We start from the raw sequence: 20,159 nt of genomic DNA on the forward strand, positions 1-20,159 counted from the left end.
GACTTTCACACAAGAACCAGAACTATAAAACTCTTAGAAGAAAGCATAGGGATGCATCTTCAGGACCTTGTATTAGGCAATGGATTTTTAGAGTACACCTATACTCAAGCAACAAAAGAAAAAAATTAATAAAATGGACTTCAGCAAAATTTTAAAACTTTGTGCATCAAAGGATATTACCAGGAAAATGAAAAGACAACTTACAGAACTGGAGAAAATATTTGGAAACCATTTATCTGATAAGGGTGTAATATCCAGAATATATAAAGAACTCCTACAACTCAACAACAAAAGAAAAACAACACAATTTAAAAATGGGCCAAGGATTTGAATAGGCATTTCTCCAAAGAAGATATTCAAATGGTCAATAAGTATATGAAAAGATGTTCAACATCATTGGCTACTAGAGAAATACAAATTCAAAGTACAATGAGAAACCACTTTACAACCACGAGGATGGCTTTTATTAAAAAAACTAAAAACAACTGTTGACAAGCATGCAGAGAAATGGGAACCCCCATACATTGTTGGTGGGAATGTAAACTTGCTGCAGACACTATGGAAGACAGTTTGGTGATTCCTCAGAAAGTTAAACATATAATTACTATATGATCCAGCAATTCCACTCCTGGATATATACTCATACTGCTAAGTGAAAAATAGCCAGTCCGAAGAGGCTACATATTGTCTGATTCCAGTTATATAACATTCTGGAAAGGGCAAAAGTATAGCAATGGTAAAAAGATCAGTGGTTGCCAGGAGTTGGGGGTGGGGAGGAAGAGGGCTAGAAAGATGAAGCACAAGGGATTTCTTAGGACCGTAAAACTATTCTGTATGATCCTGTAATTGTGGACACATGACAATATGCATTTGTCAAAACCCACAGAACTTTACAGCACAAAGGGAATGTTAATGTATGCAAATTTTAAAAAATCAGTTAGAAGGTCGGGGGATCCCAGAATGAAATACAGAATGTGACAAAACACTACCAAAATGGTGAAAGCCCAGAATGGACTATAGTTTGAAAAAATTTGTTAAGCGCAACACAAAGGTTTTTTAAATTATGTTTGTTTATAAACAACATAATTTGTTGTTTGTCTCTTTGTTATATAAAGAGAAAGCAAAACTGCCTAACTATTGATATGGAGAATAGTATTTTAAAAATAAAGGAACAGGGGCAAAATGGCGGCATAGGGAGGTGTGGAATTTAGTTAGTCCTCTGGAACAACTAGCATATAGCCAGGAACAACTAGTAAATAGTCTGGAACAATTGTTGAGGGACATCTGTGACATGAAGTTGTGAGGTATGCACCTAGGTGACTGGGCCTTGAGGACAGTATGTTGAGTGAAATAGGCCAGAATCAAAAAGACAAACATTGTAACACCTCACTAATATGGGCTAACTCTAACATTGTATACTAGTCTGGAGCAGGTGGAGTGGCTGAGATCTCAGCATAAGATCTGTAACTAAAGCTCTCCAAACTGCAGAGCTGGCACCCCTCCACCACTGGCATGGCAGGCTGAGTTGGAAGACTTCCTGTGGGGAAAAGAAGCAGTCTAGTAGGAGAAAGGGAAGGTAGCTCAACCAAGCTCCAATTGCAGTTTTAATTAACGTATTTGTACTGCTGAATACAAGCTACGCACACAGATAAACCTGGAGCAAATAGGAAAGGAACCCAGAAGTTCCTCCCGGCAGAGAGGAGGTGGGGCTGACAGAAAAATAAATAAATAAATAAATAAAAACAGAGGCTTTTGGAATCAGCTGAACTCAGAATACTGGAAAAGGACTGTGTCCCAAGAAAAGGGGTACATAGAACTGGATACCAACCCTGGTTCTTGACTGGTAACCTAGAGTGGTCAATGATGGTGATCAAATGTATAAATACACAAATGTTTTTAAAAGAGGGAGAACAAATAATGTCAACATTGCAAGGTGTTGAAAATTGGATGGTATAGGAGAAAAAATACAATAAATACAAACTAGAGTCTATAGTTAACTATAGACTCCATTAATTGTAATGAAGGCAATAAACCAAAGCTAAATGTCTATAAGAGGGGGATATAAGGGAGTGATATGGGATTCTTGGTGGTGTTGTTATTGCCTGACTTTTCAATTTTATTTTATTTTATTTTTATTTTTCTTCTATCTTTTATATTTTTATTCTTCATTTTTTTTCTCCTTTTCCTCTTTCTTTGCAGAAGAACTGGAAATGTCCTCATATAGATTGTAGTGGTGAATGCATAATTACGTGATTATACAGAGAATCACTGACTGTTTACTTAGAATTTATCATATGGTGTGTGGATAAAACTGTTTAAAAAATAAACAGAGGGATACAAGTACTGGAGAAAATGTGGAGAGAGGGATGTACCTATTCACTGTTGGTAGGTAAGTAGAATGGGGCAGCCCATCTAGAGAGGAGTGTGGTGGTTCCACGGGAAGCTAACTATGGGGTTGCCATATGGTCCCGAAACCCCGTTATTGCATATATACTTGGAAGAACTGAGAGCAGGGACACGAATGGACATTGCACACCGGTGTTTATGGTGGCAGTATTCACTATTCGCAATCGACGGAGGTGACCTAAGGATTCATCAACCGATAAACAGAATGATGAACTGTGGTTATATATACAATGGACTATTGAGCAGCGGCAAGAAGAAATGAAATTATGAGGTATGCAGCTAGGTGACTGGGCCTTGAGGATAGTATGTTGAGTGGAATAGGCCAGAATCAAAAAGACAAACATTATAATACCTCACTAATATAGACTAACTCTAATGTGCAAACTCTGAAAATTGAATCTGAGAGCATAGGTTATCAGGGAAGGCTTATGGTAAAGGTTCCCAGATTGTAAGCTCTTACAGCAGTCACATCTATTCATGAGTTGTAATGGTTATTTCTAAATTCTGAGATGTTGAGCTGTTTGTGTATAACCTGGTCAGTCCCTGGAACTTCAGGTATCTGTGTGACACCCGAGACTCAGAGCCAGAGCTCTATAGCTATGACTGTCAGATTACCCCATATAGCAAATGTTAAAGAAGCTGAAAAAGAGATCAGACTTTCATTAGAGATATGAACAAAATGGATTTGGTTAGGATTAATGTAATCCAGACTAAAGGGAAAAGGATGATATTGACTGTGTTTTAAAACTTCAATTTCTATGTGAGACCAAAGGAAGAGATGTTTATTTGGTGGAAAATCTATATTTTTCTGTAGCATGCTATGTAACGTAACTTGTATGGTCAGTTTACTCAAACACCATAATTACATGGAACTCTGAACAGAGGATGAGATCTGGTTGGTTTGTACAGGTTAGCATGAAACACCAATACATCCCAGAGTAATATGGGCAGAGAATAAAAAGTATTTGCGAAGCCCCCTTGAGGGACTGGGAAAAAATTGGAAATATTAAACCTCACCTGGGGAATTCCTGATATTCTCACAAGCATTGGGGACCACCCTTCGATCTTGGGACTTGCCTTTATGAAGCTTGTTACCACAAAGGAGAGGCTATGCCTACCTACAATTTGTGCCTAAGAGTGTCCCCCAGAGAACCTCTTTGTTGCTCAGATGTGGCCTCTCTCTAAGCCAACACTGCAGGTAAACTCACTGCTCAACCCCCTACGTGGAACATCAACTCCCAGGGGTATAAATCTCCCTGGTAATGTGGGACATGACTCCTGGGGATGAGCCTAGACCTGGCATCGTGGGATTGAGAAAGCCTTCTTGACCAAAAGGGGGAAGGGAGATGAAACAAAAAGTTTCAGTGTCTGAGAGATTTCAAATGGAGTTGAGAGGTCATTCTGGAGGTTATTCTTATGCATTATTTAGATATCCCTTTTTATTTTTTGTGTACTGGAATAGCTAGAAGGCAATACCTGAAACCGCTGAACTGCAATCCAGTATCCTTGATTCTTGAAGATGATCGTGTAACTATAGAGCTTATACAGGAAGACTGTGTGATTGTGAAAACCCTGTGGCCCACACTCCCTTTAATCCAGTGTATGGACAGATGAGTAGAAAAAAGGGGGGCAAAAAGTAAATGAATAATGGGGGAGGGGTATGAGATGTTTTGGATGTTCTTTTTTACTTTTATTTTTATTCTTATTTTTGTTTCTTGGAATAATGAAAATGTTAAAAAATGGATTGTGGCGATGAATGCACAACTATATCATGATACTGTGAACAACTGTACACTTTGGATGATTTTATGGTATGTGAACATATCTCAATATAATAGCATTTAAAAAATTAAGGAGCAATTTTAATTAAGAGAGCACCCTTAGGGGTAAGGAAGCAGACAGAAAACAGACGGATTACATGACAGAATACAATACTGAATGGTAAGGCCTCTAACCCATTCTCCAACCTATTTCCTAGCATCCTTCTCTGGAAAAAATAAACAGAACCAGAGAATAAGACTTCTGGCTGCTGATATTTGAGGGGCCTAAAAAAAAGTCAGCTTCTGATTTTCCTACATTGAAGCCCAGCAATTGAAATGTTCCTTACTCCACCCTGAAACATACAGCTTTTAGAGCCTCCCTCTCAACTGTTAATGAATAGACAAGAATAACATTTGAGGAATGCCTCCAATATGCCCAACTGAGATCAAAAGAAGTAAAGGGAAAAAAAGGAACTTACAGTGAAAAAGGAAAAATCTCCTCCAAACCTTTAAATGTTATCATCAGAGTATGAAGAAAAGAACCAGAATAGAGGATCAAAGACTAAGAAAAATCTTTTGGAAACAAAAAAGATTAACAGACTAAATGAAAAACCCAGTAAAATTTATTTTGAAGGATAAAACTGAAGAAATTTCTCTAAAAGAAATATTAAAAGACAAAGAAGAATAATTAAAAAGAGAAGATAAGAAAAATAGAAGATTAGTTCAGGAGGTCTAATGTCCAACTAATAGAAGTTCCAGAAGGGAGGAAACTATCAAAGAAATAGTACAGGAACATTTTCCAGAACTGAGTGTCCCACACAATGAATGAAAAAAATAAAAAACAAAAAAAACCATCTGAAGGTAAATCATTCTGAAATTTTATAACACTGAGATTGTTCCAGTTTACTAATGCTGCCATTATGCAAAACACCAGAAATGGATTGGCTTTCATAAAGGGGGTTTCTTTGTTTACACAGTTACAGTCTTAAAGCCATAAAGCGTCCAAGGTAAGGCATCAACAATCAGGTATCTTCACTGGAGAATGGCCAATGGCGTCTGGAAAACCTCTGTTAGCTGGGATGGCACGTGGCTGGCATCTCCCTGCTCCCAGGCTGCGTTTCAAAATGCATTCTCCACAATGTAACCGTCAACTTTTAATGGCTGTCTTCAAAACATGTCTCTAAGCTGCAGCTGCTCTGCATCTGGGCCTGTGTGGCTCTTCCCAAAGTACGCCATTAATCCAATAAAAACCTACCCTAAATGGGTGGGGCAATACCTCCACAGAAATAGTCCAATGAAAGGTGTTGCCCACAGTTGATTGAGTCACATCTCCATGGAAACACTGAACCAATAGGTTCCAACCTAATCAACACTAATAGATCTGCCCCCACAAGACTGCATCAAAGATAACAGCATTTTGGGGGACATAATACATCCAAAGTGGCATGAGACTAAAGAGAAAACTCTAAAATTTCCAGAAAAGGGGAAAAAATGGGTTCTAGGAAGTTTGGGAATCAAATGGCAGTGGTTTTCTCAAAAACAGTAATGGAAGCTAGAAGACACTACAGTAATGCTTTTAAAATTCTTACAGATACTTTTCAACCTAAAATTCTATATCCAGACCAACTTTCAATCCAGTGTGAAGGTAAAGAAAAACATTTTCAGTTATCTCATAAATTTTATTTCCCATGTACCCTCTACCAGGAAACTACAAGAGAAAGTGATCCACCAAGATGAGTGAGTAAACCAAGAAAAAGGAAGACATGGGATCCAGGAAACTGAAGTTCCAACACAAGAGAGAGAGACAAAGGAATTCCCAAGGTGTTGGGTGAGAGAAGTCCCAAGAGTTGTGCAGCAGTCCCTGAGAACAACCAATGCAGAATGGTCCACAGAGTTATGAGATGGAGAATGCCAGAAGGGGTGAAAAAGTAACTTTCAGATGATAGGCTACAACTGACCACATGAAAATTATTTTGAAGGTGTGCTGGGGATTGTGGAAAAAATTAGCAGTAGGTACCAGGGGAGGCAGCTTCCAGGATAGCCCCCAGTGACCCCCAACTCCTGGTATTCACACCCTTCTGTAGTCCCTTCCCCATTTGTTTCCTGAGTTGGTCTTCATGACCAAAAGCATATGGCAGAAGCAATGGCATGTCACTTCCAACATTAGGGTATAAAGACTGTAGCTTCTGCCTTGGATACCCACTTTCTCTCAGACTTCCTGCTCTGAGGGAAGCCAGCTGCCATGTGGTGAAGCCTTATGGAGAGGCCCATGTGGTGGTACAGAAGCCTCCGGCCAACAGCAAGTACCTGAGGCCTGCCAACAGCCATGTCAGCGAGCCTGGAAACAGATTCTCTAGCTCCAGTCCAGGCACAAGATGACATCAGCAAGAGCTGTCGTCTTGACTGTACCCTCATGAAAGACCCTGAGTCAGAATCCCTCCCCCAGCTAATATACTCCCAGATTCCTGAACCTCAGAAACTGTGTGAGATAATAAATATTTGTTGTTTTAAGCTGCTAGGTTTGGAGTTACATATTAATAGATACCTAATGCGTATAAAAACCAAGTTACATATAAAAACTAAGCAAATATAAAACAAAGTGGTTTTACACTGCAGGAAAGTTACTAAAGAAAGAAAAGTAATCATAGATTTCTACTTGGCTCAGTAGCAAACAAATTTTAGATATTTATAAGACTGAATATTTATAAGACTGAATATTGATTTAGCCCCTGTTCTGCTTTGCTAATACTGCCATTAAGCAAAACACCAGAAATGGATTGGCTTTTATAAAGGGGGTTTATTTGGTTACACAGTTTAAGTCTTAAGGCCATAAAGTGTCCAAGGTAAGGCATCAACAATTGGGTACTTTCACAGAAGGAAGGCCAATGGTGTCCAGGAAAACCTCTCTAAGCTGGAAAGGCGTGTGGCTGGCATCTGCTGATCCCAGGTTGTGCTCTAGCTCCTCTCTCAGTTCCTGTGGGTTCTTCAAAATGTTGCTCTTGGGGCATTTGTCCTCTCTTAGCTTCTCTGGAGCAAAAGTCTGCTTTCAATGGCCGTCTTCAAAATGCCTCTCAGTTGCTCTCCAAAATGTCACTCACAGCTGCTCCAAGTGCCTCTCAGTTGCTCTCCAAAATGTCACTCACTGCTGCTCCTTTGTCAGCTTTTTATGTAGCTCCAGTGATTTAATTCAGACCCACCCTGAATGGGTGGGGTAACACCTCCATGGAAATTATCCAATCAGAGGTCTTGCCCATAGTTGACTGAGTCACATGTCCATGGAAACAGTCAATCCATAGCTTCCAACCTAATCAACACTAATACGTGTGCCCCCAAAGATTGCATCAAAGATAATGGCGTTTTGGGGGACATAATACATCCAAACTGGCACAGCCCCCAAAATTATAATACAACCATGTTGCAGACTGGGGCTAGACAATGAGTTTGGGAGAAAGATAAGAGAATTAAATACTCTTTTACCATATCAGAAATTCAACAGATGTTTGGAAATAGCACATAAGCACGTTATTCAGAAATATGGAAGTTGAACTGAATATCTGGAAATAGCACATAAGCACGTTATTCAGAAATATGGAAGTAAAATATGGAATAAATAATTAAAAAGAGGTGCTTTTTAAGGAGAGATTCTGAATAATGTGTGTGTTGGTTTGGATGTATTATGTCCCCCAAAACGCCATGTTCTTTGATGGAATCTTGTGGGGGCAGACATATTGGTGTTGATTAGCTTGGAACCTATTGATTGAGTGTCTCCATGGAGATGTGATTCAATCAACTGTGGGCAAGACCTTTGATTGGATAATTTCCATGGAGGTGATACCCCACCTACTCAGGGTGGGTCTGAATTAAATCACTGGATCCATATAAAAGAGCTATCAAACAGAAGGAACTCAGAGCAACTGAGAGTGACATTTTGGAGAGAGCTGCAGCTGAGACAGACATTTTGAAGATGGCCGTTGGAAGCTGACGCAGATATTTTGGAGAACGCCATTTTGAAATGCAACCTGGGAGCAAGGAGACACCAGCCATGTGCCTTCCCAGCTAACAGAGGTTTTCTGGATGCCAATAGCCTTCCTCCAGTGAAGGTACCCTAATGTTGATGCCTTATCTTGGACACTGTATGGCCTTAAGGGAGAAAAGATAAGAGAATTAAATACTCTTTTACCATATCAGAAATTCAACAGATGTTTGGAAATAGCACATACGCACGTTATTCAGAAATATGGAAGTTGAATTGAATATTTGGAAACAGCACATAAGCACATTACAAAAGTAACCAAGTAAGCCCCCTCTATAAAAGCCAATCCATTTCTGGTGTTTTGCAAAATGGCAGCATTAGCAAACTGGAACAATGTGGGGAGAATTTTGTTTTACTTTATACACCTTTAGATACTCTTTTGAGTTTTTAAAATCACATACTTGAATTACTTTAATAAAAGTAAATAAAAAAATAAAGATAAAAACAGACTGTAACAATGGGCCCAAGCAAGAAAGATTAAAGATAAAACAAGAGCATAAATGAAAAAAGAGTTGTGGATCTCAAGCTCAAACTTAGTCAACAGAATTATATGATTATTAAAAAAACTTTTAAACATTAACAGGAGCACAGCACCTGAAAAAAGAGAAGCTGGTAGAACTGATCTAAATGCCTCAAAAATTATGTTCTATTCTGAAAATTACACATTAGAATAATTTCAGTGGAGAATTACTAGAATCATAACTGATAAAGAATCTGTGAGGCAGAAGGAGTAGCTGTAAGAATGGAGATGTTTAACTTGAAAGAGAAAGATTCAGGGAGATAAGGTAGTTGCCATTAACTATTTAAAGGACAACTAAAAAATATTTGAAGGTTTAACATACAGAAATCAGACTTATTCCTATACTTTCATAGGTCAGAATTCGGACCAAAGGATGGACATTACAATGAAACAGACAGGTTTTCCAGTAACTAGGGACTAACAGAAATGAAGCAGACTGTCTTGGGGGAAGTGAACTCACCATTGCTGGAAATATTTAAACCTAGACTATACAGATACTGTTTGGAAATACTGTAAAGCAGTGGTTCTTTACCTTTTATGAGGGTGCCAGAACCCTGTGAGAATCTAATTTCCCATAAGAATGCAATTATGCACAATCACACACAATTCCACATACATTTCTATGGAGTTCCCTGACCCCCTAAAATGCCTGCATGGACCCCAGGGTAAGAAACCCTGTTTGTAGAAGACAAAGGTTCCTTCAATTTCTATGACTCTAATTAAGAAAACTGAGGGTTAAAAGTATCATATCCTATATGCTTCATGTTTTCATTATTTATATACTTGGTTCAGTTGTATAAGTGTCTTTTAAATATGACCATCTGATTAGCATTTATGATGCCTTTGTGCAAACTGGGAAAAGATGACTCCAATGGGCAGTCAAATTAGAAGCAAATCCCACACCAGGGCACAGCACCTCACAAGAAGAGCTGAGGCTCACTGAGCTAAGGATTAGTGTCAGTTCCCACTCACCCCATCAGCAGGACGGGGAGCTCCTACAGGACAAAATCAGCTCCCACACTGGTAGACCAGAGATTGATTATCTGGTCGAAGAGTTGAATTATCTACATTTTTAGCAAAGCATTAAAACAAATCTTACCACTGCCTGTTAAATCATTAAAATACTTAAAAAAAAAAAAGTAGGAAAAATTGCATTACCCCATTTTTACTGCCAATGAAGAAAACAGATTTTTCTCCAATTTCAATGCCATCACCTTCACTTCCATTACTTCCCTTTTTTCCCACTTCAGCTCTTGCAATTTCCCAGAGAGTTTCACTAGATGAGGGAGAAAAACAAAAATTCAGAGAAACAAAAAGAATTCTTGCAAATGTTTATTTCAAACTCTAAACTTTTTCAAATATCAATAGAAACTAGTATTAATATCAACTCTTTCAAACTCTTTCAAACATTTATTTCAAATTTTAAGTCACATTTAAAAACAAACCAACATTATTTTCTGGGGGAAAATAACCTGCTGAAACATCTCAGGATTAGTCATTTTGTGATGTTTTCCTTTGTATCTGTTCATTGAAGAATGCTGAAAATGATAAGCAGAGACTTTATTACCAGAACTTAGGCTTGTCTTACTTTGTGGCTTCCAGGCACAAAAGTACAATGACTTTTAGAAATGTACACTTTGAAAACCATCCACACTTCAGTCATTTAGGAAAACAGGGAACATGCAAAAACAGTGTACTAAATAATCTCTGCCCCCTGACACATTTGTTTTTGTTTTTTAAATTATATCTTCATCTCATTATATTTTTTTTTACATAAAGTGGAAGGGAAAATAATCATCTAAAATCCTAAACATTTTCAAGATCATCCTTTCATTCATCTCTTTGTGACACATACACACAAATATATATATAATTTTACACTAATAGGATTATATCATTCATTTTTTAAAATTAAAGCCTAAGAAAAAAAGGAATAAAAAACTAAAAAAGCATGAGAGAACTGATTGGTTCTGGTCTGACTCTACGACTTTCTAGGCATGTGAACTTGAGCAAATTACTTAACCTCTCTGGATCGTTCATTCCTTTATTAATTCAACAAATATTTTTTGAGCACCTAATATATGCAAAGCTCTGTGCTAGTCCCCAGGCTCACCTTTGTTTCCTCTCCTCAAAAATGCTGATAAAAAAAGAATACTAACTTTATAGGATTGCAGTGATTCTTAAAGTGTGATAATTCATTTAGTTTAGGGCCTGGCCTACAAAATTATCTAAAATTTACTGGGCATTTATAGTTATTACTATTCAAGAACCAGGAATAAAAAGGCCAAACTAGGTGTACTTAAATGTCTGCACTAAAATTCATGCATTTATTTTACAGGTGAGCCCCCAAACTCTCAGTCAGAGCCTGTCTGCTCTTCATTCACACATTACTTTTTAAAAACATGAGTATCTTCTTTCTGCTTTCCAGGTACCCCTTGTGGAAGTTTAGAACTATAACTATGCCTTTTAAACTGTAACAAATTATACTATGATGGGAAGCCAGTAATTTTTCACATCAGAGTTCACAAACAACTGAGAAAACACCATTGATCACACGGTGGGAAAAACGGATTCATCCTGCTTTGTGATGGATTTCCCGACTCCTCTCCCCGATATCCTTATAAAATGTTCAGAGAAGGTTTAAGTATTATTTTGAGAACAGGTAATGATATTGACGTCATAGGATTGAAGAAATAAAATATATTTTACAGGTCATCAAAATCTTTTCCTTCTTTCCTTTTTTTTAAAAACGTGATCTCCTACTTCCCACGATGCTTTCGCAAGTTTCCCTCTTTTATCGTTTTCGTGTGAACCCTTGCACCAAGAGCGGAGGTCCCTGGGGAAGAGGCTCTGGGGTTAGTTCACCGCTGCATCCCCTTTTCCCAGAATAGTCCCAGGCCCGCAAAAACTTTTACTTAAAGAGTAAGTAGATTTGAGGAGCTTTCAAAGTCCTTTACTTTTCTAACCTGGGGAACAGATAATTGTTTGCGGCAGAATCCACATGCTCAAGCATAGTACCTACGGGTCCTCGACCATCCAGACCTGAGATGCAAGCGGGAGGGACCCACAGTCTCTTTCCACCTACAGGTCCCGCGTGGATTCTTCCCCAACCCCACCAAACACCCCTAGCGGACCCCCCTCCCCTCCCTACATGAAAGCTGGGGTGTGAAAGAAGAGAGGATATCGGAGGGAGAGTAAGTCAGGTGTAGGTAGGGTTGCGGGGGTACCTGGGCATAGTGATTCGATCACTCCAGGGCCGCAGGCTCCGCGAAGGGTCCACCCTACATCGCGGTAGGCTGCAACCTCTGTGGCGGGCCCGGGAGCGCGGGCTTCCGTGTTGCCATGGGAACGACGTCTCATCTTTGTGCGCGGAAGAGGAGCATCATGGGAAATGTAGTTCCCAGCGTTCTTCTTCAACTCATTCTCAAGAGGCCGAGATGTCAAGTGGTTACAAACTTGGGTCCTAACAGATTGTTTTTGGGATGGGAGTGCTCTTTTACTCAAGAAATATTTTACTGAGTGCCGGCTACACGCCACGGGCTTCTGCTTTCACTCAACTCTTTTCTCTTTCCCCCCATGGCAATGATTTAGGAATAGAGGATGAAACAATCTCCTGTGCTGTTTCCTGATAATTTACTAGAGGCAAAGAATATTTGGACCTTAGAACTAAAAACAAAGCATGCGATTTTAGTGTTTCCAACAAAGCATGTTTAGTTGTTGCTGGTTACATGCAAAAGCACATCCTTCATTAACAAGTTAATAAAGCAAGGGCATTTCCTATATACTTCATTTGTTTTATGAATGTAGATTATTTGTGTTTGAACTTTGTGATCTCTTTGTATCTCTCCAGAAACCTTCAAATCAATAGCAAAGATTGAGTCATTATGATATACTAGGCCCTATGCTACACAGACTATGGAATAAATAGATGAGTAGGACAATATCCCTGCCCTAAGAATGACATTCAGCTAATTATAATAAATCAAAGAAGCAAGTGATGTAAGCTATTACTTACATAACAATATAAGCTATTGTTATTGAGTATAAAAATTGCATGAGAACAAGTGACTAATTATGCCTGAAGGAATTGGTGAAATATTCATGGCAGTGGGAGTGTTTGATCTGTCTTGAATGTTGAGTAGAGATCCAGGCCTTCTGGCTCCAAGGTGCCCTGAATCCTTGAAGAAGATTCTCTCCCTTCACCCCAGGATTGTGTTTCTATGATGTAATGTTGAAGAACATGGGCTTTGGGGTAAGACAGACCTAGATTTAAGCCCTGGTTCAGCCACACTGGGAAAGTTGCCACATTGTCACATTGGGTGAACTACTCAACTTCTCTGAGCCTTAGTTTCCAATCCTGTAAACCAGGGAGAACTATGAGTCTAAATGACATAAATATTTGTAAAACATAAGTTACGTATATGTCTGTTTTAGTTCCCTAGGTTGCTCAAGCAAATACCATGCAAAAGAATGGCTTAAACAATGGGAATTTATTAGCTCACAGTTTTGAGATCAGGGAAAAAGTCCAAATCAAGTCATCTTCAATGTAATGCTTTCTCCCTGAAGACTGTTGTGCTCTGGGGTTGGCTGCTTGCAATCCTTGGTCCTTAGCTTGTCACATGGCAAGGCACATGGTGGTGTCTCTTGGTCTGTCCCTTCTCTTCCTGATTCTGTTGCTGTTCAGCTTCTGACTGCTCCTTCTGTGGCTTTATGTTTGTCTGCATTTCATTCTGCCTATAAAGGACTCCAATAATAGGATTAAGACCCATCCTGTTTGAGGTGGGTCACATCTTAACTGAAGTAACCTCATCAAAAGGGCCTACTTACAATAGGTTCACACCCACAGGAATGGATTAAGTTTAAGAGCATATTTTTCTGGGGTGTATACAGCTCCAAACCACCATAGTGTCTGACACATTATAAATGCTCAGTTCTTGTTATTATCATGTGGCAACTTTGAACAAAGAAACACAAGGATGACATTCCCAAGAATGAGGCAGATGGTTGGTAAAGGAAAGAGGCATTTACCACAAAGATTTTGGAAACAGAAACTTCCCAATCCCTGGGTGCATTTGGGAGACAGAGTGACAGAGAAGAAGACTACAGCTGCACACAGGAAGGGATGTAATGAAAGTGGAGTTCAGTGGAGAAAGGATGATTGCTTCTATTGCTGAGTCAGCATCTATATCCTGGGGCCAGCGGGACTATAAACTTGCAATCTGATGTGGGACAGATTGCAATGAATTGTAATGATTGGGGCTCTGAACCTTTGGAATACTTTTGCATGTTAGCTGGGAAGGCCCGGTGATATTGATAACAATGATAATAGCTAACATTTTGGCTGAGTGCTTGCTATATACTAACAGTACTAACACTTTAAAAGTGTAATTGTATGGATAACTGAAATAGAAGATTGAAGGAGGAAACCTGATAACAAGGAAAGTGAAGTTTATCTGGCTGGGCCCTGATCACCAGCATTGATTCAGGGTTGATTCAGTTGATTCAGTTGATCTGATGGAGCAGGTGAGTTCCCTTAAAACCCTTTTCCTCTTGAGGCTTCATATTTGACCAAAAACAAACAAATTCCCAGAAAATTTCAAGGCAAGAATATTCCAAATATTTGAGCTCTGCAACTGGATCACCCTGAGAAGATCCAAGAATTTCAATGATGTGATAGAGGAGGAAATAATTTTTTGCTGCTTGTTGGATGGAATGAGCACCAACGTGGAAGGGTAAATTGTGTGCAGAGCATATTTGGGAACCTAGGAGTAGTTTGGGGTGTAGGAATATAAGGTGTCTGGTGGAGCTAAAGTGGAACAACAAACTGGGCAGGTAAATTGGTCAACTATGGAGGACCTCAAAGTCTGGCTTTTACTGTGTTGGTTATGAGAAACCAAATAAAATTTTAAAATAGGGGTGTACCATGACTAGACATGAGTTTTTGTGAAATTGTTTTTGTAGTTCTGTGAAGGATGCTTTGGAGTCTGGAAGACCATATGGAGGTTATTGACAATGGCCTGGAAAATGACAGAGATTTTACATTTTTCTCTTGTTTTCAAATTTATATGAGCTTATTGTCACAGCCCAAGGGGGCTTTATCAGTCAAAAGACCAAAGAGAATACCCAGCATTTGCTGAAACATGAACTTTATTTGGTGCTTACTCACAGGGAGGCAGAATTCAAACGGCTTTTCTCTCGCTGGGCAGATACCGCTTTTGCAGGGAAATTCGGCTGCGTGATTTGGAGAACAGCAAGCCCTTTTATAAGGGTTTTAGAAAAAGACATTCTTAAGGGTGGGGGGAGCACAGATGCGGGAACAGGTCAGTCTGACCTGAGGGGTGGGGCAGGAAGGGCTAGAATAACATTTGAACAATTACATTTTGCTCTTTTTGTGAGACTAAGAGCTTCTCACTTCCTGCCTGCTTCCCATAAAGTTAAATTTTAAGGTCAATTTACCCTTTTTCTCCTTACTGGCTTACAAAGGCAATAGGTTAAACATTTAGCTGCCTAGGTCACGCAGACTGCTGTGCACCAAAGAGCTGCAGGCCTGTTTTGCTCAGGCCATGGGTTGCCACACTTATTATAGAAAAAATGTTATGCAGATAAAATGAAGAGGGTAAAAAATGAGCATACCCAGAAGTAATAGCTATTAAACATTTTGGTGTAATTACATTGTCATCTTTTTTCTTATACAGTCAAAATTATATTATAACCTTAATTTTTATCCTGATTTTAACATATTTCCCCAAACCAATTTTAAAAAAAATTCACTGTAAACATAACTTTGATGGCTACATAATATTCCACTGTATAGATTTTTTTTTTCACAATTTCATAATTCTCCAAAAGCCAAGTGCTTGAGGTGGTTCAGAGTAAGCACCCGACATAAATTGGGCTAATCAGAATACTTCCCTAGTATTTTTCAAATTAGAATAGGAAAAAGAAAGTCACTCCTTTTCTGGAGGAAATTAGCGTATTTTCTGCTAAATAATGAAGATGTTTTGTAGTTGGAGAACAAGAAGCAGACGCATAACAATATGAAAAGAAAGTCCTGGCTAATGTCTCATGGTTCCTCCTGTCCCTGAATTTCTGCCATGTCCCCTCCTTCCCTATGCTTTGATTGTTCAGCAATCCGTTTGGTTACTTAACAGCCTTGATTTTTCTTGCAATAAGTTTTCTCCTTCATGTCTAAGTTAGTTCAAGCTGAATTTTGGGATTTACATCAAAGGCTTAGGGAAAGGGAGAAAAATCAAGGTTTCTCTCCTGGGTGACTGATGGATGCTCCTATTAATCTACTGTTGGGGTTATGGAGGAGGAGAACCAGGTTTAGAGGTAAACATAACCAACTGCTTTTAGACATGGTGAGTTGGAGACCCCATCCAGTAGTCAGTTGGACCACTTGGGGTCTATTGGGCTTAACAGTAAGGAGGTCAATGGGAACCTTATGTAAAGCAGTAAACAGTAGGAGCATGTTGTCACGGTTGGTGTTACTCACCACATTCCTGGGGGGAAGCCCTCTAACAATCTGTGCATAATCCAAAAGATAACAAGAGCTCTCCTCAAGCTTTTCTAAGGTTCCTCATTTTATATAAGCTTTTCTCTCATAAAAGGCAACTCCTACTAGAGTTTGATAGGCCATAGTATTTTCCAGAAATTTAAGAAGCTAGTAAGTTCTCTGCCATCTTCTCTGGGGCTGCCTAACATTTGGTTCTTGTGGACACTTTCTGAGAATTCATTACAGCCACATGGTGAAAGAAGGAATTAGTCTTCTCTAGCCACTGCCACTGCTAAAGAAGAGTCACCTGATTTTAACAAAGCCACCAATATAACCTAGCAACATCTTCAGAAGGGATAACAAACTCCCATCTATTAGAAGATTATGTTAGCAAAGTGCTGGAAGGAAGGGTGCTCTGTATTAAAGTGCTATGTAAACATTTGCATCTTGCTTTAGCATTATTTGCTAACAGATGTTTTCCTAGTAAAAGTTTTTATTCCTTGCCTATTACTGGGCTCCACAAATAATGGATATGGACTTTTGGATTGATATTGACGATAAATGTGTCTCATGGAATGGACTATACACAATTTAGATAAAATTAAATTCAACATGTAAAACCATAATGTGTCTGTCTCCTCTCCTTACCCCAGCCTCCTGACCAGCCCACCAAACTCTTCCTGGTGGGACTGACACTCCCACTTAAATGACCAAGAAAAGCCTCGAATCTGGGTTCCTCTGAAATATGGATGAATCTTTTTGTGGACTTGGCCTTAATTTGGAGTTTAAAGAAGGAAAAAAAAGTTGCCCTTGTAGCAGTAAAATCTCTTTCTTCTTTTAGGGAAAGGATACTGGGTGGGGGGTGGGGTGGGGGGCTTGAGAAGGGGGGTCGATTTCTGAATGAACCAGGTGTCTGCTCCTTGCTTGCCCTTGCTCGCGGCCCACCTTACTAGCGCCTCTCCTCCACTGGAACCACCCAGGGAGTCCGCACCGAGAGAGGCCAAATGCCACCGCAGCTGGGCTGGCTGGAAGAGTGAAATGTATTCTTGGAATTCTTGGAATCCCTGGGATACTGAAAGTGTTTTTTTCTAGAGAAGTGTGATTATCCATGGTGCTTAGTTCTTCAGGATTATCCGTCAGTACAGTTGTGGCTTAAATGTATTGTTCTGGGAACCTGACCACCATGTATTAGTTCTATGGAAAAAAGTTTCCAAGCAACTAATTAATAAACACATTTTTGGAACAAAGACTCTTTATTAGCTGGGACTAGTTTCTTTTGTAAATTGAGAGTTAAATTCATTTCCAAGCTATGGCAGTAGTTGACTTTAAGGACAGGAAAGAAAGTCCCGAACATTTAAAATAAATTTTTAGGACACAGTCCATTCAACCCACCTGTATGAAATAAGCTCTCTTGGAGAAGCAGAATTTTTATCTATTAATGTATCAACTCAGATTATATGTGTCTACGAGCATAAATATGTATTAAAATTACAATTTGCCCAAATAGCTTCCTTTTGAATGGATAAAATAAAGCAATACTGAAGATAAGCATGTATGCAAGAGGAGGAGGTAATAACTACCATTTTCACTAGTAGTACACCTCAGCTTTGACAATGAAAACATCAGGTATTTCTTGAAGATTATTTAAAAGAAAATGCTCAAAATGGGTTTTTGTAAATCATTTATTATGATTGAAAGGAGAGAAAATGATAGGAGACAAATATTACAATTAAACATGTAACATTATTCTCTTGTAACCAATCATAATAACATACTTTGAATTTTTTAATGGCTATATAAGTCATTTCCCAGAAAATAAAATTTGCACATCATCAGTTACAGAAAATTGATTTCTTTCCATCAAAATATTTTATCTCTGCTCTATCAAAAATAAATGCCAAGTCTAAGGTACTACAGTTTAAGCTAAACCTTCACTACTTGCTTAAATTATAAGTTTTAAGGAGACTTAACAGATGGTGGAATTATTGCCTGAGATTAAAGTGCTCATAATATGTAATAGCTTTGTCAACCCTCTGGCTCACCAAATAATGTTTATTAAGTGGTTTTCTGGGAACTTAGAAAGTCTACTGTATCCCAGCCAAAAGGCTCCTCCTGAGTCATTCCAAATTGGTAACCAAGCTTATTCTCAAAGACTCATTTGCTTACTCAATGAATAGTTATGGCTCAAAAGATTTAGGAGAAATAGTCAATGGAAATCTATTTCTATGGAGCTTCTTGACCTTCTTTTTGTCATTACCAATGACAAAAGGGAAATAGTACTGTAGCGATATATTTCTAGGTTCTGCTCTTTCTACAGATGCTAATATGTGAAGGAACATTTTTTTAAAGACTTAGATGTGAAAACAGTGCATCGCCAAGAGAGAAAGCAGCAAAGAAGAAGACTTGAAGGCTCTGCCAACACGTTAATTCAACAGCTAACATTTTAAAAAAATTGGTTTAGAAAATACCATACACAAAGTGATAAATATATGTCCAAAAATAAATACAAATATTCTACACATAAATAAAATTAAGTATAATCATGATTACTATTACAATTAAACATTCTAAAAATATAATTTTCATGTCTTATCACAGTTTCATTTTTATTGTAAATTAATACTAATTACTTTGTTTTGACACATACTGGAATGTACTGGCCACATACGTAACCTAGTAATGTAAACTATTTCCAGACTCTTTCAACTAGAGTTTTATCTCCTTTGACAGAAAAATTATTTTCTCTTTTCATTTGAAACCTGTTTTTGATAATGTGCTTTCAAATTATAATTAGAAAGGATTGTATGAGGGGCAAAGCTTTAAGAATTGTTTTTGTTCTCAAAGGTAACACTATTTAGCAAAACAAGGTCAAGATGACCCAGCACCAAATGCAATCAAACATGGGCAATTTCCCAGTGAATTCAGGCTATGTTGACAGCTAAGGAATGTCAGGAGTCACTATCTTGTTTTAAATTTTACACTTCAATGGTCCAAAAAGGTAACAGGATATACTTTCTAATACAAAGGAGGTTCTAGTTACCTAACTGCTGTTTTCTCATATAATGATTCCTAGAGCCAGAAGATTTATTGCAGTTGCTTTAAAAATTTACTCCTAACCACCATCCTATAGTTGCTTCCTAAACTGTGTACTCCACTTCTTTCCAAACATCCTATCATTAAGTTAAGGCACATACAATTACAGTACTTAATTTTTGGTAGTAAGCATTTGTGATTAATAAACTGGTTTGCCAAATGAGAGTTTTGGAATCTCCCTTTCTAAAGATTGCTAACGTTAAAAAAAAAAAGAAGAAGAAGGAGAAGGAGATGAAGAAGAAGGAGAAGGAGAAGGAGAAAAGGAAGGGAGGGAGGGAGGGAGAAAGAAAGGAAGGAAGGAAGGAAGGAAGGACTGAAGGAAGGAAGGATAAGAAGGAGGGAAGAAAGGAAGGAAAGGGAAAGAAAAGAAAAGAAAGAAAGAAAAGTCAACATCACACGACATACTGGATGCCAAAAGAAAATGACAAATTCTAACTCATTTGATCTAAGAGAAAAATCAGTGTATTGGAAAAATGTGTTTTTTTTTTAATTAGCAGTATTCATTTGTATATTTAGAAATCAAATAAAAAGAGAATAACCTCCATTATTCTTAAAGCTTTGAATACTGATATGTGCTGCTGTGCTGCCAGAATACAAATGAACTTGTTTGGAGCTTCTGTGGTGCTTGCAGAAGGGAGTGAATGTGCAGGCCCTGGAGCTTTCAGAGTAAGGTGGGGCCTTTGGTGGGTCTGCTGCTTGACAGAAGGGGCTGGCCTCCCATTGCCCTGGCTTGGGGTTCCTGGGCTGGGGCTAAGAGAAGCGCTGGAGCAGAGAGGTGATGAAATGCTGCCTTTTGCTGATGGAAGTTGTTTATGTAACTGGCGATCAAAAGAGTGATTTCAAGAATCTAAA

General features: G+C 38.5%; 2 protein-coding genes across 6 annotated transcripts in view; both read right to left on the reverse strand.

Annotated features, from left to right (window-relative positions):
• DYNC2LI1 (dynein cytoplasmic 2 light intermediate chain 1) overlaps positions 1 to 12,067 on the reverse strand; it is a 45,669-nt gene extending 33,602 nt beyond the window's left edge. For both annotated transcript variants that reach the window (XM_037807411.1, XM_037807410.1), the window contains exons 1-2: positions 11,947 to 12,067; positions 9,878 to 9,995 (exon numbers count right to left, since the gene is read on the reverse strand). In XM_037807411.1, coding sequence (XP_037663339.1) covers positions 9,878 to 9,995; positions 11,947 to 11,954 — 126 coding nt within the window. In that variant the 5' untranslated portion in view covers positions 11,955 to 12,067. The remainder of the gene's footprint in view (positions 1 to 9,877; positions 9,996 to 11,946) is intronic.
• Positions 12,068 to 17,866: 5,799 nt separating this feature from the next.
• The window catches only part of PLEKHH2 (pleckstrin homology, MyTH4 and FERM domain containing H2), a 156,681-nt gene continuing 154,388 nt past the window's right edge, over positions 17,867 to 20,159 (reverse strand). For 3 of the 4 annotated variants that reach the window (XM_037807077.1, XM_037807076.1, XM_037807078.1), the window contains exon 30: positions 17,867 to 20,154. In XM_037807077.1, the coding sequence (XP_037663005.1) occupies positions 19,969 to 20,154 (186 nt within the window). In that variant the 3' untranslated portion in view covers positions 17,867 to 19,968. The remainder of the gene's footprint in view (positions 20,155 to 20,159) is intronic. The other variant, XM_037807079.1, reaches the window with a different exon arrangement.

Source organism: Choloepus didactylus, chromosome 17 (assembly GCF_015220235.1).
Source record: "Choloepus didactylus isolate mChoDid1 chromosome 17, mChoDid1.pri, whole genome shotgun sequence".
Lineage (NCBI taxonomy): Eukaryota > Metazoa > Chordata > Mammalia > Pilosa > Megalonychidae > Choloepus > Choloepus didactylus.